The sequence below is a fragment of the Sander lucioperca genome, chromosome 22, assembly GCF_008315115.2.
Source record: "Sander lucioperca isolate FBNREF2018 chromosome 22, SLUC_FBN_1.2, whole genome shotgun sequence".
NCBI lineage: Eukaryota > Metazoa > Chordata > Actinopteri > Perciformes > Percidae > Sander > Sander lucioperca.
This window is the reverse complement of record NC_050194.1, coordinates 10279744-10307068: the sequence shown is the minus strand read 5'-3', so window position 1 is coordinate 10307068 and position 27325 is coordinate 10279744. Positions and strand designations below refer to the sequence as shown.

The window sequence follows — 27325 nt, the reverse complement described above, 5'->3', positions numbered from 1 at the left end:
TGATAATTAGGCAGCTATTACTTCAGCACATGGGTTTGTGAAATTGAATGGGCGCCAGGGCCCGGCGGGTTTTGTCGCTCCCTTTAACCCCACTTCAATCTCTGTGCATGTCTGGTGTGAGTGAGTGACTGTGGGCATGTGCATGTTGCCCCACACACACACACACACACACACACACACACACACACACACACACACACACACTCACAAACACATACCTTGCCATCTGTTGACATGTGCAACTTTTAAAAATAGCCTTCTACCAGAAGCTTCCCTGAGTGGCCCACAGATAAGCAGAGCAGGATTATTTCCATGTGGCATTGCAAGTTGATGTGTCTCTACGATGACCACGTGTTGGCCGGCAATACTTCGACACCACTGCAAGACTATTTGATTGGCAAGTTTCAGTAAGCCTGTTTGTTCTGGGTTTTTTTTTGACAGCTATCCAACTGAAAATGGAGCCCTTTCCTGATCAGTTCATGGAATTCCACCCGATCCATGGTACAAATGTCAGACTGGACCACTCAGGAACCCAGGCCACCCGGGTGGAGAGCTTCGCAAATGGTGTGTGTTTCAGCAAACGGCCTCTGAAGCCCGGGGAGATTTTTCTCATAGAGATCGAGGATAAGGAGCTGGGCTGGTGCGGCCACCTCCGAGTTGGCCTGACTGCCAAGGACCCCAGGAGCTTAGAGGAGGTACCTGAATACTCCATCCCAGACCTGACAGACTCAGGGGATAGCTGGATTTTTGCCATCACCCGCAACCACAACAAGATCATAGAGGATTCTGGAGCAGGGGGTCAAGAGGCTGGAGACGGAGGACTGGCTGGGGGCCGGAGGCTCGGGCGAGGCGAGGTTGAAGATGGAGCTGTAGGCGAGGGAGATAGAGGAGGAGGCGGCAACAACAACAAACCAAAGACTTTCTTCACTGACTCTCACTTGCACATTGAAAATATTCGGATCCCCAGAGACAAGCTGGTGGGTAGGAGCAGGCCCGGACGCTACAGCCACATTTTGGATGACTTGTATAAGACCAACTGCCTGCCTCCCACGGCCAGACGCAGCCGAATAGGAGTACTGTATGTGCCTAAAGGGCAAGACCTGGCTGATATGCACATGGTCATCAACGGTGAGGACATGGGAGCTTCTGCAAAGGGGATCCCCTCCACCCAGCCTCTCCATGCTGTGGTCGATGTCTTTGCTGCTACTAAGTGTGTCCGAATCGTCCAGGTGGAGTATGGATGTAAGTGTCATAGTGATACTTTTAATCATAGGTGGATTGTAAAACAAAGGGAGCCCCAGGCACAGGCATGTAACTGTGTAACATTTTGCAGGTGATCCACTCTAGACAAAAACGACTTAGAGTGCCTGTAGTCATTTTGGGCCTCTTTGTGATCAGTTTGAGTCTCTTTAAAGCTTTAGTGCGTAACTTTTTGATATTAATGAACATCCGTTACATTCAAGCCGTTGCCAAATGAGTTGATACACAGCTAATTAAGATTATCAGCTCCACACAACTCTCAATGTATCTCTCAGTATGGCTATGTTCAGAAGATTGTGTCGTCCAGCGACTTTCCCACGCAAAAACGCAAGATAATCACCTCTTCTGAAGAGTCCATCATGTTTTTTGTATCATGTGGATGCGGCGACAGTTTTGTTGTCATTACTTAGAATTTTTCATGGGGGAGACAGAAACTACGCACTATAACTTTAAAGTTGTTTTGCATCTCTTTGTATTCATTTTGCATCTCTTTGTATTTGTTTTGAGTCTTTTGTAGTCACTTTGTGTCTCTTTGCAATAGTTTTGAGACTCTTTGTGGTCGCTTTACCTCACTTTGTGGTCGTTTTGCATTGTTTTGTGGCCGTTTGATTGGCTTTCCAACAAGAAATATTAACTTTTTTATCTTTTATTTAATTTATTCTGGCCAATGGACCTGTCCATCCATCCATGCTTTTTTAATGCATATTTCTTCATAATTTCTCTTCAGTACTTTTATTCTACTAATCCAGTCTTTTGTGGGGGTTTTTTTGTCTCCGTTCTCTGTTGCTTCAGTCTCATCCTTGCAGACGTTGTGTAGGAAGGCCATCCAGAAGCACATTGTCCACAGGATGGCCATTGACTGGCTGGAGCTGCCAGAGGCACTGAAGCACTACTGCAAGTATGAATAAAGGATACAGACCTGCAGTGGACAGAAACTCCAGTGGTGGCCTAAAGGTTAGAGAAGCGAGCTTGTGTCCGGGAGGTCGTCGGTTCAATCCACAGACCAACGTGATAAAATCTGGGTGGGGAAAGTGAAAGAGCAGCACCACTGAGGTGCCCTTGAGCAAGATCCCTAACCCCAACCGCTCCAGTGGAGCTTCTCAGACTGTAGTTGTACTGGGCAGCTTCGTGTAAGGGTATGAATGTGTAACTTTGTGAATGTGATAAGGGTGATCCTGCAAAAGAGAGGCTTTCTCTTAATGAACCTAAAAGTGAAGGTAAAATAATAATAAAGAAAATTTTCCCAATTTCTTCTATGAAAAGGACATTTATTTGTATGATGGAAGTCTGTGTTTCATTTATAAAACAAAGCTAAAAGTGTTTTGACAGTTATGCTCTTGATACCTGCCAGATACTTGATAACGCTGGAATCATTTCTCTGAGATGGCAACTGCTAACTAAAATAAATTCACACTATTTCATAAGTTGTCTCTCCGTGTGATTGTGCATCTTCTTTCTCCTCACAGTGTAAGTGTTAGGAAGAACTATGGTATGATTTGTCATTACTTTCTCTTCCTCAAGAACAGAGTTCACGTTACTTGTAAGTTACATGATGATAATGAAAAGATATATTGATGAACACCAGTTTACAAAAAAAGTGAGCCATGTAATTGTCTACTGTGTGTATTGTGATTTTAAACGATCTGTATAATTTAACAAATAAATCATCCAAGTTGTAGCAATGGGCATGGCTTCGCCTCAGATTACGCATAACTGCAGTCTTATGTGTCTACTGGGATCACACCGATACATTTTCTCAGGAGTTGAAAAATCAGAAAACCTCAACACGACAGAATCCAAATTGACATTTTTTTTGGGATGTCCCCTGAGTTTGGGTTTTTACAAAATAGTGTATGAACGAAGCAAAGTCCCGGTTGTTAGAATGTGAGATGAAACGGTGACTTAAGAGGAAAAACAGACTTATTTCTTTGAGATCTTTTGATACTTTTCATTTCATTCATTTCCATTTGAACATGCATTCTCTTCCGCCTAACTCAGAATCAGGTTTTTACGCTACGTAGGTTTTCACATACAAGGAATTTGTATTGGTGTTACAATAAACACAGTAAGAGAAAACTAAAGAGAAAAGCAAATACTTTCAAATGCGTGTTGCAACTACGGTAGCCGTTATGTGTCACGTTGCCTTTTTAATTTCCTTTTTCGCTTTTTTGGTGACGAGGATTCCCTTCTCCTGTGGCTCGGCATAAGTATGATCCTCCATTATGAACTGAAGTGCAGTGCAGGCTTTCAAATTTGCCGGGGCAGTGACAAGCGCCTCTCACTGATCTCCTTCTCCGTTTCAGCTGGTTTCAGTCACGTGACGCTGGCTCTGAATGAAAACGCGTTGTGGATTAGCCGGACAGGTAGGCGATTATAGTTTTTCAAAATGGTGGAACGACATGGAAGCCTCCTTGGACTTGCCCGTCCAATGTAAATACAGATAAGAAATTCTTCGTTTACGAGGATAAGTCAGATCATTGGCAGAGGTAATTTTACACCAATGAGGACATATTTATAAATGAAGACATTGATTTTAGCTAATAAAATACTTAAAACACTACACAGTGTACCTTTAACAATAAAAAAAAAATGAAAAACATATTGTACAAAAAAATATGTACTATATGTCTGTTTTAAAAATTAAGAGCTGTGTATGCACGAATGTGCAAAGTATAATGTATAGGCTAGAGACTATGTCCAGGGGCGAGTCTAGGATCAGACCTTTAGCTCAGCCCCTAATGAGAATGGGACACGGATACAGTGCCTTGCCTTTAGTTGCTTACGTTTCAATTTGGGTTCTAATCTGCGCCATGAAATGACCAACTTCTTCTCCGGGGACTACCGACGTTAAACTTCACAACCGTCTCCTGCTCTCCCTCTGACAGATTACATAGAGACTCAGCCAAAGGTGAAAGTCTGGCACAACCACCTCCCATAGGCCCAAACTACATTTCTGTTAACCCTTTCCTTGACTGGGTTACAGGTGCTTAGCATCGGCTACAGACACACAGGATATTAAACCTGTTTCAAGCCCTTTGAACCTGTGATTGTTTGTCCTCTATCACTAACAGACAAGTTCGCAAGCTCTAACTTGAAGCACAAAAATGTATAAAATAAAAATAACCCTTTTTAGGGGGGTTTGAGCCCCCCTAAAAAGGGTCTAAAATCGCCCATGATATGTCAAATGTGACAGACTGTGGTGATGATGCCATGTAGAAAATCTGTTTTAGGGTCAACTTTCCATTCAGTGTTTGACTGAACTACTGCTGTGGCCAGTAAAATGCCTCCATGGAGCCCAGACAGAGCCCAGTGCGTCCACGTGCACTCCTGTTGTCCGACACCGCCATCTAGTGTGGATGCAGGTAACTGCAGTGGGCGGAGCTCCCGTTAAATCTCTTCACACGAGAGGAAGAAAAACAGAAGAGCGTCACATCATCTGGCACTGCCGTTGGAAGAAACACTGAATCCGATTGAGAGTCATTTTGGCTTTCAGCTGATCCGTGCAGACACAACAGCATGTCTTTCTGTCACTTCTCCGGCGGGGAGGTCTACAAGGATCATTTCAAACCAGGTAAGCACGAGCTAAATGCTCAGAGCAGTGCTGTGATGTAACCTGCCTCCCTTTTAGTCTGGATTACACAGGACACAATTAACATTCCCTTTTTATGTTCGGCCTAGGTTTGCCTTCAGATGAACCACTTTCAATGGACAATTATTATTATTCAACTATTGTGTAATATCACAGTGATGGGTAGAGAGGAAGGGCACGTGGTGTGGCATTATTGGCCATACTTTGTATTATTCCATGATATTTCAGATTTGTAAGATTTAAGGGGAGTTTATAATCGAAATAGTAGTAAGTATAATCATAATAAAGGTGCTGTTAATGATTGTGGTAAAACACAGCAGTGTTTTTGTGTCATACTGAAATCAACTTGTACTATAATTAAGTAAAATGACCTTATTACAGTGCTTCCAACCTTTTTTTTCAGTCTTGTGACTGCTTAAAATAAAGCAATTCGGGACCCCCTCATCACATATTATAGCCTTTGTGTTGACACACGTTTTCAGCTGTTGAACCAAAGTGTGATTTTTCAGTCTCAGATTAGTCAGTTGATATATATGTATTGAACATTTCAAAGAAAGGGAAGCAAAGTGACAGAAAAATAAGAAAACAATGAATTAATTAGGTTGTTTTTGTGTTATCCCTTTAATAATGGCTGTGGCCTCCTCAGTTTTACCTTTAGCTTCATTGCACAATTACATTTTTTTTTTTTTTAAGTTTGTTTCTCAGCTTGGAAATGAAACAACAATGCGATGACTTAATCATAAGTCACTGTCCCCTGCAGGTATGTACGTGTGCTCCAAGTGTAACCATCCACTGTTCTCCAGTCGGTCCAAGTTCGCCCACTCGTCTCCCTGGCCGGCTTTCACTGACACCATCACAGAGGACAGCGTCACCAGGATGATGGAGTCTCTCACTGCCTACAAGGTCAGAGTCTTCTGGGCCCTCTTTGATTTACTGCTGCTGCTGCATCATGCACACGGATCAAACATTTCACCCTATTGCTTTTTATGTTCCATCATCACGTGACCCAGGAGGTTGATGAGATTGTGTTTCACGTACACAGGTTCTGTGTGGGAAGTGTGGCAGTGGGCTAGGCCATGAGTTTGTAAATGACGGCCCAGAGGAAGGAGTCTCACGCTTTTGAATATTCAGTCACTCGCTCAAGTTTGTCCCCAACAAAGGTAAGATGAACACAGACATGAGCGATTGTGCCATTACACTACCCTGGAAATCCAGACCCAAATCCGAAAGATTAAGGGTCTGGCATTGAGAAATGAAAATGGCCCAACTCGAGGGGCGGCACCAAGCATGCATTTGAAAATCTCACTGCACGCAGTTGGATAACACTACGACCAATCACATCAATACACAGGGTGACGTATCCAGAGCCCCATACGCTTAGCTACTAGCGGAGCTAACTGGTAGATTAAACTGTCGTCATCTGTTTAGCTCGCCTCTGGCCCTCTATATCAGATACACCGATGTGATTGGTGCAGCTTGGCTACAAGGGCATAGTTAATGAGCTCAATGCCAGAGTGACTCGCTGAGCAAATTCAAATTGTGCTCTTGCGAGAACTCTGGATTTCCAGGGTACCATTACACTACAATTCAGCAAATGTGCAATATACAGAAGTGCAATTTCCCAGCTATTATACTGTTTTTATAGATCACAGCAAATACATATTTTTTTTAAATATATTTTGATTTTTCTCTATTTTTAATTCTTTTTTCGAAACGTGTAAATGCACTGTCAGCATTGCTACATACTTTCGTTGTGCAATGACAATAAAGGGATTCTATTCTATTTTGAGGGTGTGTTTTTTTGTGTGCAGAAAGCATAAATGGAATTCCATTCACCTCCATTTCTCTGGGGCAGAGGCCTTAAAACCAAATATCAAAATACATGGCTAAATATGACTGGGAGCAAGTGAAAAAGTGTTTTTGTGTGATTTAACGGACAATTCCGGTGCAAAATAAACCTATGGGTTAATAACATATGTGTACAGAGTCGACCATTCTCTGGGATATGTTTTAATGCTAATCGAATGTGTCTCTAGTTTGAAACAAGCTAGCGCAAACCGGTGATTAGCTTATAACGCTAGCCTTCGGGGCAGAGGGTAAAGTAAAAGATATAAGTTCACTGACATTTTAGTAGGTGTGGATGGAGTATTCAGTAAAAGTATGAATACATCTGTGTAAAAATATTCCATTACAAGTAAAAAAAGTCCTTCATTCAACAGCGTACTGAAGTAAAAATACAGTAAGTATTAACAGCATAATGTACTTAAAGTAACAAAGGTAAAAGTACTCATTATGCGGAATGGCCACTTTCATAGTGGTATATACTGTAGTATATTATAGGATGATTATCAATATTATTACAAGGTGGATAATTGCACCAGAAGTATATAAAAAAAGAAGGTTTCGGTTCTTATTCTTTTGATAAAAGTGGATTTGCATTGAAAACGTTGAACTATTTCTCCTACAATGGCAGATGTGTTTACCTTTTTATAAGAAAGTACAACTTCTTCCAGAGTAAAATGACTTGACTAGAGGGAGATTTTTTTGTTTTTGTCACTGACCACTACATGATATTTTAGAAGCAGATCAAATGTTTTTCTATGAAATCCTATTATTAATAATAATAATCAGCAGAATATTTAAAGTAAGCTTAAGTAAACGTGTTCAGAAACTTTCCATTATATTCTATATTTGTGACATCTGAGCATACTTTCTCTATCGACTGTACTCGCATATTTATAGCGATCAAGATTAATGTAAAAATTGGCCGGAATTCTCCTTTAACTAAGAAAAGTTTGTGTCTCTCTTTTCCAATTTGTCCACTCACCATGAATGCAACGTTCTGCTAACACTACACATTCATCTATTTTTGTACTGCTTGACTGATAGCAAGTTTTTGTGTAATTGGGAATCAACATTTTCCTGGCTTCACATAAGTATGTTTCTCATTTGTCTCTCTCCCAGGCAAGGACAAGCAGTAAAGAGCGAGGTATATGAGTTTTGACTCCAGCTGCTGTATCTGCTGCTCAGTCCAGGACCAGTGAACAGGTCGGGTCAGTGCGTGACGTGGACGGGGCAAAGGCCTGACAGGGACATCCTGTCCACTGAGGAATCTTTGACCAGCCTGTGACACTGTGACAGGACCACACCTCTGCAAATATTCCTTTACATAAAAACAAATGTTACATTCCTGGAATACCTCATATTTTAAAACATCTTAACTCTGTGGTTATGATTTTCTTGATCTTATATCTTATATAAGTAGATTCACATCATTTTAGCAAGGAATTAGGTTTTTGTTTCTGTTGATTTTTACATTATATTGCTGTTATCCTTTACTCCTATTTACTTCCCAAGGGCAAATGTAACCATATTATCTATGCACTGAAGAATTTCACATTTTTTAGTCAGTCTGCTCTTCTGATGATCTGTTTTGTATGTTTATTTTAAGATGATGCAACAGCAAAGAAACTAATAACTAACTGTTTTAATCAGCATGTTCCCTCCTTTTTTGTTTACTCTAAGCCAGTGTACATGAACAGATACGAAAATGCAAAAGTAGTCAATGTCTCAGAACTTTTGTACATTTGCATTTTATTTTGAAAAGCTCACATTAGAGTCAAGAGTTTCGTGGACAAACGCACATTTTGCACATGTATGCTCCATACAGGATATTGATGCTCACATGAAAGAACAAACAGTAAATTATAGTTTGATAGATTTTCTCTTGTCTTTTGTTTTTTATTTGCGGCGGGGTAACCTCAAGTCTACTTAACCTTGTAAAATACTTGAGTACTTCTATGTTATGCTGCTTTAAACTTCTAATTCAATCCAATTCAGAGGGAAATATATGTTTTACATTCCAAACATATATGAACGTTTAAAGCATGATGCATTGTTGTAGATTAAACAAGTCTTTGTTACCAACAGTATGATTAATTATTAATGTCAGGGTCTACTATAACAGTAAAATGCTACTCTAACAGTAATTATAACCTAATACCAAAATATAAGGGACCATTTTTCTTGTTCCCCAGACGGACCTGTAGATGGAGCTGTCATCCTGCTGGATCCCATTCAATCCTCTCCAGTTAGTCTGATGTTAACCATATACAGTTAGTGATACTATCTGTGGTGTAGCCTACTACCAGCACATGTAAAAGCTTGCTTGATATGAACACAAGCTGTATGTATTTATATGTTTGTTGTCTTGCATTAATTATGAATGTTGGTTGTTTCAGTAGCTAACAGGGTAGGCCTGCACGATAAATTGTTATAAAATCGCGATCTTGATTGACCCCTGTTCACGATTTAATTTTTAAATGACTACGACTTTTTTTTTTATTGATTTTTTTTTATTTAATTTTGTTTTTCTTCTTCAATTAATTTATTGAAAGCATTTGACATTGACATTAACATGTTTTAATTATATAAAGACATGTTCAAGGAGTTCAGATAGAGCCTGTATCAGGGCCATATTTAGTTCAATGTGTTATATGTCACTATTTTTGGTAGCCTACTGTACTAATGGCCAGTATGTACTTTATTTACTTTATTTTCTTTATTCATTGAAGCCTCTATGTTTACAGGCTTGTGGTGATGCGCAATGTGCAATAGGTGCCAAAATAATCTATGTTTGGTACTGCTAATTTGTTTTGTTTTGTCATGGTTCATGTGTGCAATAAACATTACACTAATTGTGATATCAATTCTAAGCTAAAAAATTGTGATTCATATTTTTCCCCGAATTGTGCAGGCCTATAACAGGGGCTTAGGCTCTCTCTGTGGCCCAGCTGCAGGCCATATTCCCTGGCCCCAGGGGTTGGCAAAGACCATGAGGTTCAGAAAAGTAGGCTGGCTGCCTGGTGAAAGAATGAGGGCTGTCATTACAAAGGAAGCACACACGCACAACACACACACACACACACACACACACACACACAGACAGACGTGTGTGCCAATCAACACATTGCTCTTGAATGTCACACACATCTCACAAGTCTCTTTTCACCTTATGTTATGACATGGGTTGATCTCTTACACACTGCATACAGCATTCACACACGCCGAAATACAAACAAAAAGACACACACTGTCCTCTATTTTATTGGTCTCATGGTCTCACCACAGACAAGTAAAGTTTGAAGCTTATTTTCTTTCAAAACATCACTTCTTGTAGTGTGCAATTATGAGAGGTCATCATAACAGTCGTAGATGTCGTTGAACTCTCATCATCAACAATTTGAATATTCTGGAGTACCACTCCACATCCATCTAACTGCGCTTCTGCAAGCGCTGCCAAAGGTACTCAAAATGAATTTCAGCCCTCAGTGTGGTGGAGAAGCCTGACCTTGCATTGAGCTTGTTATGGCTGAGTAAATTTCCTCTTATGTTGTCTTGGCAGGCAAACGCTCAGCAGTTTATTCTTTTAACATTTGGTGGATGTTTTTACCCAAGCTTCCTTACTGTAGGCTACTGGGAGTGCGTGCAGTTTGAGCTAGGTGGTCCCGCTAGTAATCTAACCCACAGCCTTGGCAGTGGTTGTGTAGTCCTCTGCCCGTCAAACTGTGCAAGAGTGTCTATGTCTGATAAGCATAAAACAAATACAGGGAGATGAGAATGTGATTGCTACGTCTGATAAGTGAGGTGAACTCCAATTAAATAAAAGAAACAACCCTTGGATCATCTTGCACTGTTATTACATCGGTCTGCGTGAGGTTTGCTGCATTCCGGTGGTAATTTTGATGTTTTTGATTTTAACATGTCCGTTATGGGGTCGTCCCCATGTTCCTAGGGTCCTATGTTCCTAGGGTCTGTACTTGATATAACCTGACATTGTGAGATTGGTAAGGGCTATCTTCACAGTTTAAATTGCAAAAGAACAAAGGGAGATGGTCTTTTTAAATGTAGTTTGAATGGTAAAAATATGGTAATGTCCCTCAATAAGCAGGGAACAGTTAAATAATAAGCAGGGAAGAGTTAAACACAGTCCTTTACAATACATTCAGCCACTGTGGAAATATTGATATCTTAAGTCAAGAAAAATGTCTTGCGCCGCAAATTTGAGAAAAAAAAAACATTGCTGACAACATAAAACCCTTTAAAATGTCTCCTTAATGTGTCATTTTAAAACAATATTGAGCTAGGGAATAGCACTCGTCATTTATGCTAGGTTACTTCAACCATGCTTCCCACATTAGCTTTCCAACTGTACCGATGTTAGCTGTAAGCTAGCTAGCAACATGACCGTGTGTGTGTGTGTGTGTGTGTGTGTGTGTGTGTGCGTGCGTGCGTGTTTGTGTGTGTGTGTGTGTGTGTGTGTGTGTGTGTGTGTGTGTGTGTGTGCATGTTATTGTTCTTTCAGTTATTTCCCGCCAGTCTCTACTTTCTCCTCTCAGCTCTGTACTTTTGTGAAGATTCATTCATGCCACTATGATTAAAACCTGTTGCTGTATTCAGAGACTGAACCTTCCTTCAAATGGTTTTCCTTTTCTTTCTTTCTTTGCCTGACTTGACACCTGGCTATATTTTTTATGAAATAATGTTATCCTCGGGGTAAAGAAAACACACCTTGAGACTGTGCTTAATTGTTTTTCCTTTCAGGTTGATGTAGGTAAATTATAGTCACCTTACTGTCAAGTGCTTTATAATTCTATTTCCCAGAAAACCACTGTTTTGGCAATAACAAAGTGGCATGTGTCAGGACCATAAATATGTTGACTACCAACTGATTTGCACGGAGATGCGGTTCATAAAATGCTTCCTCCGTGCATTTTATGCTGAACTACGAAACAAATACATCAGTGATATTTTCTCGTCACTGACATTACCCACTGCATGACTCATATTTATTTTCAGCAGCATGTTGGGTTTCACATTGTGTTTTCCCTTGATGGAATGAAAAAAATCTACAGAAGAGAGGTCTTTTTTGTCAATGCAGTGTAAATTCAAGACACCTTTTTTTGTACCGCTGAAATTGAGGTTAATGGGGAATCTCCGCAGAGGGCAGACAGTACGCTGCCGGGTCACATGGGCACTGCATTAACCCAGCTGCCCTGAGACGTTTTAAAGCGGGGTTAATGTTTGATTCAATGGGGGGAAATGTTTGAGTATAGGCAGGAAAGAGCTATATACACAATGTTATAAAAAGAAAGGGTAATCAGAGGACAGCTGCATCTTCTTAAAGGTCATTTTCATTGCACTGTTGCATTCAAGGACCCACACCTTTCCTTTTCTCAGCTGTACAGGTGAATCTTCCATTAAAAGTGAACAGTTCAGGTGGAAGTCCCCCTTTACACAAAATGATTGAAAGGGTAAATGAAACCAAATTAGTGTACTCTACGAAAGTAAATGCTTTGGTCTACAAAACAAACACTTTTTCAGACTTGATAAACATTATTTTAGAGAAACTGATGGAAAACCCTCTGGTGTACCATTATCCCCAAAGTGGATAAACCCCCGGGGTATTTCGGAATAGACGACTTTTCACATTTATGGTTTGTAATTTCTTTGGGTTTCAGCTCATGAGCTCCTGATCAGATAAGATGATTATTCAAAATTGTCCCATCAGTCATCACGGCCCCGGAGCCAAAAAACAGGTGGGTGACATCATGGTTATTAAGGCATATTAGAGCAGGATGTCGTGCCAAAACACACACACACACACACACACACACACACACACACAGACAATGGTTTTGTTATGGGACAGTGGAGCACTATTCTCTAGATCTAGATTAAGATTAAACCATTAAACATTCATGTATATGCCTACTCATAGGGGCAACTGCTACACACTGAAAGCTTTACCACACCAGCATCAGGGCATGTTAGTGGTATCCTGTCCAACAGGAAGACTAGTCTAATCTCCTTTTTCAGAAGTATTATACAGAATCTAACCTGGTTAAGCAGGTTATTGGTGTTATTATGAAATGGCCACCACTCCCTCACCAACCCTCAGCAACGGTTAATGGGCCTTTGAATGTCTTAACAGGAAGACATCTTATTTCGGTAGATATGTCAGCCGCTTTCCGACCAGAGGGATTTTTGCAGTTCCTAGAACATAAAATTCCTAGAACCCTTTTTTTCTCGTGTTCCGACTTGACCAATTTGGGGATTTTTAAGTTCCTCTGGCCACAGTTCCTGTAACTCTTTCAGCTCCTACTTCAGGGCAGGGTCTTTTCTCTTTTCCCTTTTCAGCATATGAACCTAGGTCAACGAGGGTCGGGTTTCCGGTACAGACAGACCAACAACGGGACAATTTTAACAATTTTCGCCATCTTATTCATCACTGATTTCACTTCTGGCAACGTTTTAGGCGAGAAATTAACTGTTTAGATTTCAAATATAGAAATAAATAAATATAGGCAGTCTTGCGAAAATTGATGCCGAATTGACAATTTGCTTCAAAGTTTTCGGAGTTGAGAAGCTCCATGAAGTGAGGCGACAGCCAGCCTGCCCCGGCCGCTAGCTCGTTGCTCGGCCAGTTATGCTCAGAGACCCCGCTGTAAGCTGGAGGTTTCTCAGACCGCTCTCGTAAATAAGAGGCTTTTATTTCGCCGTTGACGGTTCGTTTGTTTAAATATCACAACACATGTCCATCATAAGATTAACGGGAACCTGTGGTTAACTGTCCACAAGTGTGTCCTGTGGCTGGCCAGCCGTCACACACACACACACACACACACACACACACACACACACACACACACACACACACACACACACACACACACACGTCCACAGCGCAGCAGGCAGAGGCGGGGGAGAGAGAGATACTTGTTTCTCTTTGGGAGACTTGTTTAAATTATGACAAATATGCTATATACATTAGATTTAGTATTTAGTTCATACTTTTTTTGGTGTAGGCAAAAATTTGTTTTCAGATTTTAACGCTATATAGATGTTGCTGTGCTTGCATCACTCCCTTACCCCTCCTATTAGTCCCTATGGCCACTTGGCCAGTGCGAATGCAAATGGAAAAAACGGTTTTGGGGGAGAGTAGTTAGTAGATCTGTTTAGAAGTGGACTTTTCCTATAACTACGTTCCTGTACCTACTTGGTCAGAAAGCGGCAGACACAACCTGCTGTTAAAACACTAGTTGGCTGCCCACAGAAGCTAAGCAGAATATAATTGCCTTTGTGAACATTGCCTTTACATCACATATCTTTGAGTGAAAGCAAATTGAGGCCTGGGGAATGTAGGACATAACAGGTTGAGAGACAAAATACATCAAAAATGTCAATTACAACATATTTTGCCGCTTTCCGACCAAGTAGTTGGTCCGATTGAGCATCGAATAATGTGCAGCTTCAGCTTGTAACGTTTGCATCACGTCGTGTAGCATTGCAATATTAACGTATAATGCTACGTTATCAACTAAAGCTAATGACAGTAGCAGCAGCAGGCTAACGTAGCCATGCACGTTACGTCCATTAACTTACATTAGTGTGCGCTCGTAGGGAAGAGGGGCTCAGGGATGGGATCGGATTGGCCTATTGAATCATGCTAGATTAAACATTGTTTACAGTCAATATTTAACGAGAATTTTCAACCAACAAGCAGATGTAACGTTAGTGAAAGCTGATAGATGTCGCTTATTTTGTTATGAGATTATACATTAATGTCCCAATTGGTTAATGTAATAAGCTTTGCATTTTTTTAAATAAATATATAGCCTAATGTTAGTTGTGTGTGCTTAAGTATGCCTTCACAACAAAGACGACTGAAGAAGTGAGAGAAAGCTTAAAGTAGCAGCTTTGCAGAGCTGGATTAAAACTGTCAGCAGGCCAGCTGCAGGTGAAGCATTTGATAATGTCAAGCAACCATCCTACATTATACATTTAATGTGAAGCAGGCCTATTTTATCAGAAGTATTTTCTTTAAGTTAGAGTAGACTCATTAAAAACAAATGTTTCATTCAATAATAAATGCACAGTACATTGTGTCTGTCCATAGCATTGTGAATTAGTTATTTTATGTATTGGGCGAACCCCAAAAGTTCCAGTTCACAGAGCATTTGAGAAACTGGGGATCGAGTAAAATACTTAAGTAAGTAAAGTTATTTATATAGCACTTTTCACAGATAAAAATCACAAAGTGCTTTACAAAATTGGAATATGATAAATAGAAGACATAAGAATACAAGGAAAACATAGGTACATAAAATCAGACAGCCATAAAAGCTCTTGTCTAACTAAAAGCCTGTTTGAATAGCCGTCTTCTTTTTTATTAGCTGTAGTCAAGTTGTAATTGTTCTTTAATATAAATATATATATATATATATATATATATATATATATAAACATAAATATTATAAATATTAGTAACAATAACTAGGGCTGCAACAACGAATCGATAAAATCGATAAAATTCGATTATTAAAAAAGTTGGCATGAATTTCATTATCGATTCGTTGCGACACGCCACTCAGTCGCGGAAATAAAAGCAATTGAGTTGAGTGCCGTGCGGAGTGGCGCTGAGCGAAAGAAAAGAAAAAGAGCAGAGCGGGGGTAGAGGAAATACGGAGAGAGACCCTTAACGTTGTTCTGAAACACACGGCGGAGGCAGAGAAATCAGTACGACCTAAGTCATCCAAGGTGTGGGAGCATTCACACTAAATAAATCAAAAACATGTTAATTGCAAGATAAGCAAAAGCGACACGGCATGGCACGGGCGCACCACGGTGATGATTCAGCACCTAAAACGTAAACATGTTGGAGTCCTTGATGAGGAGGAAGGGAGTTCAACAGCAGGGTAAAGTCACTACAGAATCCTACTTTTGTTCCGTTTTGAAGTGAGGAACGTAACCCTCTTCTGGTGCTGGTGTGGTGTTTACTCGTTATCCAGCTTGACAAGCATGACAAGCTAGCGTTAGCTCGTTAATAACAGTAGTAAAGCAGGCAGGACTAAAGACACGTTTTTATTCACTCGCCTTTTTTGGCCCATTCATTTTTCAATCTATTGTCATGTATATATTCTGTGCTTTGTCCCATATCAGTTATTGTTGACGTATATATTTGTGTGTGTTGTACTTTTTAATTTCATTTTAAAGTTCTTTTATAGCACTTAGTCATCTTAAGCTGTGTTTAAATGTGGTGTACAAATGAACTTAACTCGCACTTACTACAATGATGGTAATAATTTAATGAATAAGCTTCAAGTGTGTGTGTGTGTGTGTGTGTGTGTGTGTGTGTGTGTGTGTGGGGGGGGGGGGTCTGTATCTGCTCTTTGGGTATAACCTTTACACAACTATTAACTAAAACAACATACATGTAAGTATGTATTGAGTTGATGTAAGTTAATGTTGTTTTGTTTTTTGTTTTTTTTATCCGATTCATCGATTAATCGAAAAAATAATCGACAGATTAATCGATTATTAAAATAATCGTTAGTTGCAGCCCTAACAATAACAATAGTTATCTCAACCAGAATCATTGAGTGGAGCCACAGTTTATGACAAATCAACTGGGCGCACTAGTTTCAGTGTGTCTTGTCAGTGCGTTTTTTAGCAGTGAAAAGTACAGTATAGTACTGTATGTTGCTTAATTTAGATTCTAAAATGTCTATTCAAGATGAGGCCCTACCACAGGGCTCCAGACCAGAGAGGGAGGGAGAGCATGTGGAGCATCGCACAACAAATGAAACAGGTACATAATGAGGGTGGTGAGTTTTCCAATAAAAGGGCCACGTCAGTAAAAGTGTGATAAAGAGAAAGATAGATGCTGCGGACAATAGTATTCTTAATTTAAAGCTACATTATAGAATGGCTCCATCTTTGAAAGGGGGGGGGGGGGGGGGAATTGCCTTTTTTCCACTGTGCACGTCCCTGCATGTGACAGAAATATAAGCTCTGTGATTGGATGTTTCTTGCACTTTGGGAGTCAGAATTAACTTCTCAACTTTGCTCAAGCTTGTACCTTTGATTTTTTTAATCATAGAACCAGATCATTTCTAACCAGTTGTTAATATTGCATATATATATATATGATTTAACTGGGAGACTTTCATGCCGTAGAAGAGCTCCACATGTGAGTCCCATAAAACTGTCTATGGAAAAAAAACAAAAAACGAATTGGACTTTTACTTCCGGGAACCAGGGGCACCCAAAATAGCTCCTTCCACTTCGCACAGCCACAACGTCCTTGGTTTGATTCCAGCCTGGGGCCTTTGTTGTATGTTCTTTTCTCTCCATGTGTTTGGGGTTAGAGTTAGTAGTAGTATTCCAAATGATGAGTAAACTGACCTACATGTGTAAAATCTCCAAAGATTCAGACACCTGAACTGTTGATGTTATTGGCAATTTAAGAGAAAAAATAGCCCCTACTTGCAAGGTCACTCATCAGTAGCTGTTTCTTTACAGTGTTCAGGCAGTGCTAGCCTTGACTTTAGTACAATAATTGGGTTTTTTTTAAAAACAAAAACAAATTTAATTGTTAATTCGTCTGAAAAGTGTGTTCTGTCATCCTTTTCTGATGTGTGAGGATTGTGTGGTCTGCAACCACCATCATCCCGCAGACAAGTAACCAGTCCATCAGTGGGACAAGAGTCACTTAACATCTGGGCTAAATTATGCGTCCTCTGGACACAGAGCAAATATCGACCATCTATCTTGATGTCCTGACATGTGGTGCCTGTAGATTGCAGCACCTAGCTCGCCAGGTCTGCTGTGTGTCCCCAGTGTCAGCGGCATCTCTCGTGTCCCTGCAGGCCCCACGCACGCATCGCCATGCATCATATTCGGAGAGCCAGAGCATTGAGCTGCCGCTCAATAAGCCAGTTAACGGGCGCCACAGACAGCGAGGTATCGACACCTTTTAGCTATAGATGGGATTTGAGTTAGAAAGCAACAAGGGACTTACTGACTTATTGCCTTTATTTCTCACAATGACTCTGCTTGTGTAAACAGTGTTAGTCTTAAATGTTATACATGTGTCTTTATAGGCTACAATGCTCTAGGCTCTAAGCCACCACACTACTGTATATCCAGGTGTGCTTGACACAAACTAGTTAGTACGAAGTGTCATCCAGCCATGTCTATTAGCATAATCCCAAATGACCATACTCGAGAGTTACAAAACCAATAGTGTAGTTACCAGAGTGGGGTTTATGATTGACACCTTAACAGCTGGAACACACCGCACGTGTGCCCTCTGGTCGCGCACTCAAAATCCTGGCGCGCCAGCAAGATCTACGTTATTTTGACGTTACATTGGTGCCACTCTTATTTTTTTCAGCGGCGCGCGACAAAGCAGAAACAGGAAGCATGAACGAGCTCGAGGGTAACCGGATGCCAGGACTCTCAGAGTGACTGCAAGTCTCTCTTGTAAACTTACTGGGTTAAGATGAGTTCTTTTATGGTGAATGAAAGGCTCGATCCGATGAAGTAGGTCATCGAATCAAATCAAAGCATTGACGTCAATGCTGCTGCCAGTTCTGCCGTTGTTTACCTTTTTCTTTTCTTCTAGTCCGTAGAAATAGCAAAGTCGGTAGGCTTTCCTCATTAGCGCCACCTCTGTTCAGGAGAAGACTGCAACTAGTGTCGCGACCACCAGCGCAAGTATAAATAGTTACGGCGCTCCAATGACGTCACACTGGCGCTCGACAGCCTGGCTGCGGCAAGTATACCCCACGTTTAAGTGTCGCGTATAGCAGCGTAGCGCAGCGCAGCTATTTTTATTTCGGCGCCCAGGTTATCCAATCTGTCCGGGCGCGTAGCGTCCGCATAGCGTCCGCGTAGGCCCGCGCGCTTCAGCGATAGTTTCGGTGTCTCCTCTATTTCTTGCGTGATACGCGACCATATGTGTCAAGCCAGGTAGGTAATCACATACAGGAAGACCACAGTGCAGCCGGATATTTTACCAAAATAAACACATTTCAAAATAAAACAGCCAGGTTTATGGTGATTTTGGCTGTCTTGACTTCTCACAGCGAAACACACAATCAGGCACAGAAGGAGAGAGAGACCAACGGATGGACAGAGAGAGAGACACACACACACAAACGCATATAGGCTACAATTACCACAGTTTCAGTTTTTTTGTCTCTTTCTATGAGAGAGAGAGAGAGAGAGAGAACCGATCGTGACGATCAGGCACGTATCTACGCTACGCGTGCGGTGTGTTCCAGCTGTAAGGCTGCATTCACACCAAATCAGGCGTTGCTGCAAAAATCCCAGTCTTCCTATTCATTTGAATGTGGATATGCGTTTAGGCCATGGTGGTGGGGATCGCAGGGGATGCTGAAAGTAGAAACAGAATCCACTTTTGGAGAAACAAAACCCGACGTCAGGCTGCGGTGGCCAATGACGTAACCTATGATCAGGCAAAACACAATGAAGTGGGGAACAAAATGGTGACACTAAAAGGCCAAGTGACACTCCCACACCACCGCACAACCCTGCAATAATCGCCGGATTTGGTGTGCATGCAGCCTAACGCGGAGGCCACCCACTGTTTGAGTTTGTAAATGTCATTTTTTAATACTTTGAGCCACAGAAATTAAGTTCTATTAACCTCAATTGGGGTAAAGAAGAAACTTCAGAGACGTCGTAAAATCGGTGAAATATAGTGAGAAAATAGGTCTCTACGTAACTTGCGTTAACAGACATCAAATGCAAAACAGGGACAGCTACGAGCCGATTCAAAGTTTACACAAAGTGATTTATGTCGTGTCTGGCAGCAGCAGGTAGAAGCACATCCTGGCTTAAAGCTACATCTGCCCAGCCATCACCGTCTGGTTTGCCTTCTGCTCAGCCACATTTCTGCATCACCGTGGATACCTCCTGACAGCCTTGCGGACTGTTTGTAAACACCGTCTCTGAGCTCTGTCTAACTGCGTTATCTTCAGTCCCGAGAGCAGATAACAGCCGAACACAGCGACTGGCTTCAAAGCTGCTGAGCGACGCACGCTCCCAAACTATTTAATCAGGAGCTTTTCTCTTGGCCTCAGCTGCAGACCTAGGAACTGTGATACGCTCTGAAAGCAGGCGCGTGTGTGTGTGTGTGTGTGTGTGTGTGTGTGTGTGTGTGTGTGTGTGTGTGTGTGTGTGTGCGTGCGTGTGCGTGTGTGTGTGTGTGTGTGTGTTTGTGTGGTTAAAGGGGGTCGTGTTTGTTTAGGCTGCCTGTCTCTTTCAGTGGGTCAGGCTCAGGCTCATAGAGGTATAATCCTGTGGTGAGACTGCTGAAGATCTTACTAGTTTTCAGAGTTTTCCCGAAGCCCTTCGTGCTCCACAGTCCATTGATTTCCATAGCTTAAATTGTCAAAAAATAAATAAAATCAAATGGAGGATTCTACGACATGTTGACGAATCTTTAAGTTATAGCTTTTGAAAGTTAGAACTTTCAAAAGCTCGGCATCTACACAGTCGCCGTATCAGAGGCCGATGTTGGCATTAGTTATTTGTTCTGTCCTTGGGTTCTGCAAGTACCTATCAGACGGTCTACCAGCGCTGTGTGTCTGTGTGTGCGTCTATATTTACAGCCGCATCCAGTATCTGATATATCATCCTCCTCTGTGGAGTTTCATAGCAGAGAGAAGAAGGGACCAGAATGATTATAGGCCAGTTTTTGTTGCATGAATGACATCATGACTGTAGATCATGGAATCGTATGGTTTTGGAAATCCTCTATACACGGTGCAGTAAATCGCACAGGAGCTGTAGCGTGCAATCCAAGATTCTTGGCTAAATGTTTGAATTTGATGCAGAGGAAAATGGAAGGTCAATGAGGGGATGCCTGCACGCAAGAACACACACACACACACACACACACACACACACACACACACACACACACACACACACACACACATACACACGTGTACTGTACTCACATAACCTGGGAGTATAGTGGAGTGCTGATCAGCACATTTTACATGGTGGCCTTATTACCGTGAGTTACAGCTGTCAGATAAGCTATCAAGGAAGCTGATTGCTTACTGCTGTGAAGTGCAGCACAGATCAGCTGATAGCTCTGCTGTCATTAAAAGAGCCTGACGTCACCTTGGCTGTAACTCCACTCCTGTGTTTAGATCTTGGCTGTTTGATGACCTAACTTGTTTTTGTCCAACTTTAAGAGAAGGGTTTTCAGGTCAAGGACTAGTTTATGAAATACATTTATTAGCTTTCTTGCTGAGACTCGGACATGTTTCTCTGTGTGTGTGTGAGACACATTCCATCTAGGGGAGCAGGCCAATTTGTGGTTTTATAAAGGGATGTTTTTTTTGGGGGGGCGGGGGGGGGTTTGCCTCTGGATAGAGCCAGACTACCTGTGTGATTGAGGCCACGTCCACACGTACCAAAACGATCTTTCTTTTACCCGTCTTCCCTGGATTAGTTTCAAGAATAGAGAGTGAGATTTGAAACACTGAACTACTTGAAAAATGTACCACCTGCTCCTGCAGATAAGGATCAGTTCCTGGTAACGCAGTCAGATAAAGGCCTTTGCAATTCCCGTTTTAGAAATAGTTGTGTTTTTATTAATTGAAGGACTTTTAAAAGCTTTTGGCGCACGCAACCTTTTCAAACTCAACAGCCTCAAACATGCACACAGTTCCTGAAAAGTGGACATTTTGAAAGCCTTTGACCACTTGTAAACAGAAGTCTCTTGAATCTTTGTTTGAAAAGAAAGAAAAGAAAAGAGAAGAAAATATAACTTTTGAACCTTGTCATATTAGCGAAACACAGGTATACCCTTTCCCAAACGACCCGTCATCTCACTGAATGTAACATTTGGTTTCACCCGTTCTCTCGATCTTGTAGCAACAGAGATGTCAGATGTCAGGAGATAAGCTGATTTCTCTCCATGTTGTTTTGTCTGCCTCGCAACACTGCATGACACGCCTGCAGCCCTATCTCGTCCTGCGTTGTTTCTCCACAAGGTTGGAACTTGGGCCCAAAAAGCTGGAAGCATGTGATTGGTCAGCATGCTGTCAACACAGATCAACAGGGGTCTGATTTATAAACGGTGGCGTACGCACAAAACGGGGCTGAAAATGTGCGTGCGCCACTTCCCACACAAAGGTTGTTATTTATAAAAAAAAAAAAAAAAAACCTTGCTTTTCCCCCGCCAGTCGTCATGATTCGGCGTAACGAAATAACAACTGCCAGGGTCATTAACGTACTGATCAGCATTCATGAGGTGCTTTGCATTGACTATTTAGTAGGGGTGCACGATTCAGAAAATGTCACCATTCAATTCAAAATCAATTTTCTATTCAAAAACGATTCTTGATTTAAAAAGAAAAACGATTCACAGTATGTAAATGTAGTTACTTTTTTTAAATATGAATCGATTTTTGGAATTCTATGAATCGATTTTGAATCGGTAGAGCTTGAATCGTGATTCGAATATGAATTGATTTTTTTTGCACACCCCTACTATTTTATGGTTAAAAATGGCCGTGTACAGGGCAGGATAAGAGGCTGATTCACGTACGCACACTTGTGGGTAATCTGTGATTTATAAAGGGAACATTGCTTACAGATGTGCGTACGCACGGTTTTATAAATCTGAATTTAGTTTTTTGGCGTACGCCATTTTTGGCTTTTGGGCGTATATGTACACTTTTAGTAAGGATCCTACGCACAGTTTTATAAATGAGACCCCTGGTCATTATGGATTTCACTTAAAATGACTGAATGACAGTAGGGCAGCAACTAACGATTATTTTTTTCAATTAATCAATTAGTTCTCTAAAATGTCAGACAATGGTGAAAAATGACAATCCGTGTTTTCCAAAGCCCAACATGACATCCTCAAATATCTTGCTTTGTCCACAACTCAAAGATATTTCAGATATATTAACTGTCATGTAGGAGTGAAGAAACTAGAAAATGTTCACATTTAAGAAGCTGGAATAAGAATTGTTACTTTTTCTTGAAAGGCTTAAACCGATTAATCGATTATCAAAATAGTTGGCGATTCATTTAATAGTAGACTAATCGAGTCATCTTTGCAGCTCTAAATGAGAGTCAAAATATTTGTTTTAGTGGAAAACCAGAATGTTTCCACTAAGGAGGAACCATCTAAAGCTCATTTGTTCCCGTCCAGTTTTTCTCTCATCCAAGGTCCTTTTTTTTCTTCACAGTTTACACAATCAGACAAGACATAAACAGCAAGCTGCTATTGCTCCCTGTAAACAACCAGCGCAGAAAACCTGTGAGTGGTTTTTATTAGAGACAATGGCCACTGGTTAACCACAACGACCTGCAGTAAATGTGGAAATATGATAAGACAGGTTCCATGGAAGCAGCTGCTCTCACCTTTTCCCTCTGGAATGACTCAGCTTTAAACTGATAAACAGTTTTTATAATTAACCTCAAATTTCCCCATGTCACACACAGTGAGGTGATGAATCCTGTGCAGGCATGCCTGGCACTTTACGTGCTTTCTTTCTTTCTTTACTCCTCAATTGAAAACATTTTTTGAGCAGCGGGCTCGTAGCCACACCCATGTGATAATGCACAGTGCTGCCGTGCCCTATACTTACCCAGCTCGCCGCAGAGCTCTGCCCTGCAGTTAAGGCAGAGTATATGGCCCTGCCACTGGCTTTCACACAACACACAGGCTAACAGTGCACAGATGCTACTGTATGGGCTCTCTCATTGGCTGGTGCATGCGCTGTGTTTGTGTGTAGAGTTTTAAAATGGCAGTCAGCCGGAGCTTTGTTTTCATGTTGACATCTTTGGTGCCAAGCACAAATCCCTGCGTGTTTTCTGCTGAACGAGAGTAGCTATCAATCAAAGAGTTTTGTCCAGTAGTTCCTGCAACATTTTATACCTCTAAAGTTTTGTTGATGAAGTATAAGGTGTGTCCAGACTAGTTTATGTCCCAGGAGTGGCTCAGCACTGTAGCAGCACAAGCGTTCACTATCATACAACCAGAGACTTAAAATGATCGTATTTTGAACGAAAATGATCATATGCGAGACATAACCACAAGAACAAATGGGCATAAATGTGTAATTTTACAAAACTTGCCTACAAATCAGGGTGTTTTAAGCAAGCTGACGTAGCTATGATGCGTGGAAGGGGGTGTGCCTATAAATCCATCAGTCTGACAATTTTTGTAATTTAGCTTAACTCGACTTGAACACAGCATACCTTAGTGAGAAAGTTAAGCCGTGCTCGCGAATCACGTTCGTACGGATGAGGATTAGGGCCACATGTGAAAAAATGTATGGAGTTCTGAGTTAAAAGTCCGAATTCTGAGAATAAAAAATAAAAAATTAGACTTAAAAAACGTTAAAAAAATGTTTGGACAAAAAGGTCAGAATTCTAAAGACAGGGTGGACCTCAAACAGCAAACAAGGTCAATAATTTGTCTTTTATATTGTTATTTTGTATTTCTATTGTTAATTTGTGTTATTTTTATCTATACTACCAGCATGGCTCTGGGAACAGCAATGTCAGTCTGAGCCGCTAGCATGGCTTTAGCCTATTTATGGCACTTACACAAGATTGGCAGTTCGATCCCAGGCTCCTCCGGTCAAATGTCAAAGTGTCTTTGAGCAAGACATTGAACCCCAAGTTGTGCCCCCGGACCTGTATGTATAGCTGTCCACTGCCACACCTAATGCTCAGGATGGGTTAGATGCAGATATTGAATTTCACTTCATTGTACTGTACGATTGTACAAATAGTAAAGTTTCTTCTTCCAAAGAGGGAATAATCATTTACGTCAGCGATATCAGGAATTTTTGACAGCTTATCTCCCTCTTGGTGAAAAGAAGTAGTGTCGACAAACTGGTGTTAAAATCGTTGAAAAGCCAACACCATATGAAACCCATAATTATCACTAATACAATCAATTCAGTGAATTAAAAAAAAAAAAAAGCTACACACTTAACAGTATTTCTGGTTTCATTGTTTAACAAACTGTTTCAAATGCGTAGCTAATTCATGTTTAATTATAAAATCTGTTTATCAGTTTAAAGCTGAGTCATTCCAGAGGGAAAAGGTGAGAGCAGCTGCTTCCATGGAACCTGTCTTAAGTGCTTAACATAAAACAATAAAGAGCAGATAAAAACGGATACAGTACGAGAATAAAAGTTACAGTGCAGTATAAGAAATAAACAAGTATTTCAAGAAAGGCAGCATCAAAAAGAAAAGTCTTCAGCCGTGATTGAAAAGAACTGAGAGTTGCGGCGGACCTGCAGTTTTCTGGGAGTTTGTTCCAGATATGTGGAGCATAAAAACCGAACGCTGCTTCCCCCTATTTAGTTCTGACTCTGAAAGCAGACTGAAAGCAGACAGAAAGCAGACGTGTCCCAGACGACCAGAGAGGTCTGGGTGGTTCATAATGTAGCAGCAGATTAGAAATGTAAAATCACTTGGAAAAAAAATCCCCTTGAAAGTGTAACAGCTTTTCCTGAATTTTGGATTAATTCACTTGGACTGAAAAAAAAGAGCCTGCATGTAACTCATTCCTTTAATCCGTGCTGGCCTTTAAAAGTGTGTGTGTGTGTGTGTGTGTGTGTGTGTGTGTGTGTGTGTGTGTGTGTGTGTGTGTGTGTGTGTGTGTGTGTGTGTGTGTGTGTGTGTGTGTGTGTGTGTGTGTGTTTTAACAGGCCATTTGAAGAGCAGCTCTTCAGTAGATAGTCGCATGTATTGTATCCTCAGTGATCCAGTGCAATGCTGGGACAATGCTCTGTATTCTCCTGCAGGACAATGACTGCAACGCCCTTGTGGACAACTTGAGAAGCCTGGTGTACTCACTTTGACCTGAAACGGTGAGGGGATTAGCTATTGTAGGGAACACAAAACAGAAAGCCTTTTAAAAGAGACACAAAGGGGAGCCCGGGTAGCTCAGTTGGTAGAGTGGGCACCCATTTATAGAGGTTTACTCCTCGACGCAGCGGGCCTGGGTTCGACTCTGACCTTCGGCCCTTTGCTGCATGTCATTCCCCCCCTCTCTCTTCCCTTTTCATGTCTTCAGCTGTCCTGTCAAATAAAGGCCTGAAAATGCCCCCCAAAAAATAAACTTTAAAAGAGACAGAGCAAAATACCAGTGGAAATACATGCATTGGTTTAAAATGCATTACATTTCTCAACCTCTGAGGAAAATCTCTGCTATCCCAACGCTAACGGTTACGCCCCGGAAATTTAAAGTGCAGACCGTAACTTAAAAAAAGTAGCATTGATAAATGATATAATTCTTTTACAAGATAAAATTTGGTTTCGGTTTCAGAGGTAGAAATATATTTGTTGCAGCCACACTGGTTTGTCTGGGGGTAAAGTCAAGCTGTTTTTATATTTGTAACTGTTTTTAACTGCTCTTTAAAGATGCACTGTGAGTTCCTGCATGGTTTCAGCGTGATTTCATTTATATCTCAAATCGTAGGCATCTCTCCTTGATCCGCTAGCTGCCTGCCCCCTGAATACACTGTGAAACAGCCCGGTCTCGGGAGACAACACAGGGGTCGTAAACGTCAAACAAACACTAGAGGTACAGGATAGGCACCAAAATACAACAAACCACTCCAGCCAATCACTGACAAGATGGTTGGGGGAGGGGGTGGGGGTTAGTGACAGTTAGTCAGTTAGTCATGACAGTTACGGAAACATGGGGGGGAAGGGGTGAGCTTGCTCTGTTTTGTTTGAAATTTACTTGGAACTTCAACAGAAGTGACCATGCAGGAACTCATAGTGCACCTTTAATGTTTTATGTAAAGCACTTTGAATTGCCTTGCTGACATGTGCTGTACAAATAAAGCTGCCTTGCCTGGCCTACAGGTTTTTGTTGGACAGTACAACATCTGCAACTCACGGTTTAAATTTTTTTTTTTTTTTTTTGTTTTAAAAAAGTCATTTATAGTTGGACTTTTGAGTTGAGATTATATTTGTAACACCTGCTCGTTGTTGTTGTTTGGTATGTGTATTGAGAAAGGCCTTCTGTTTTTAAAGCAGCCGCCGCGGGTCATCACAGGGACTTTACCGAGGATTACAGAACACAGTCACTGCTGAGCTTTGTACAGCTGTCTGCCTTCCCACAGCCACAGACCTGACACAGGTATTCCGCACCGAGGATGTCACTCAGACGTGTGTGTGTGTGTGTGTGTGTGTGTGTGTGTGTGTGTGTGTGTGTGTGTGTGTGTGTTCCACTGTAAACTGCCACAAAGAGCAAAGTTCCCATACATTAGAGATTAGACTGTCATTCAGGATTAGACAGATACTGTACATGATGGCTGATTTGGCCTAAATATACAACACGCATTGCAGATATGACGGCTTCGTTATGTCCGCAGCAGCTACAATATAGTATAACACAATAAACCAGCAACCCCTTTGCACATGTGGATATACAAATTTAGTTTGACTAAAATGTCTCAGTATTAATTAATCAAACAAAAATCAAGTAAATAGAAGTAAATATTTTCAACTCAGGATGAAAATTCAAATATGACCAGTGTGATACAAAATCAAAATACAATCAAAATAAAGAAAATGGAGAACAAGCGTGACAAAACACTTTTT

The 27325-nt window shown here is 41.1% G+C and overlaps 2 protein-coding genes across 2 annotated transcripts; both read left to right on the top strand.

The window, feature by feature from the left end:
• Nucleotides 1-246: 246 nt before the first annotated feature.
• Nucleotides 247-2684, top strand: neurl2 (neuralized E3 ubiquitin protein ligase 2). Its single transcript, XM_031291228.2, has 2 exons — nt 247-1242; nt 2053-2684. The coding sequence occupies exons 1-2, from the start codon at nt 456-458 to the stop codon at nt 2166-2168; spliced, it is 903 nt and encodes a 300-aa protein (XP_031147088.1). The 5' UTR covers nt 247-455; the 3' UTR covers nt 2169-2684.
• Nucleotides 2685-4632: 1948 nt separating this feature from the next.
• Nucleotides 4633-8570, top strand: msrb1b (methionine sulfoxide reductase B1b). Its single transcript, XM_035997803.1, has 4 exons — nt 4633-4831; nt 5610-5752; nt 5892-6009; nt 7814-8570. Exons 1-4 carry the CDS (start codon nt 4777-4779, stop codon nt 7828-7830), a joined length of 333 nt encoding a protein of 110 aa, XP_035853696.1. The 5' UTR covers nt 4633-4776; the 3' UTR covers nt 7831-8570.
• Nucleotides 8571-27325: the final 18755 nt, after the last annotated feature.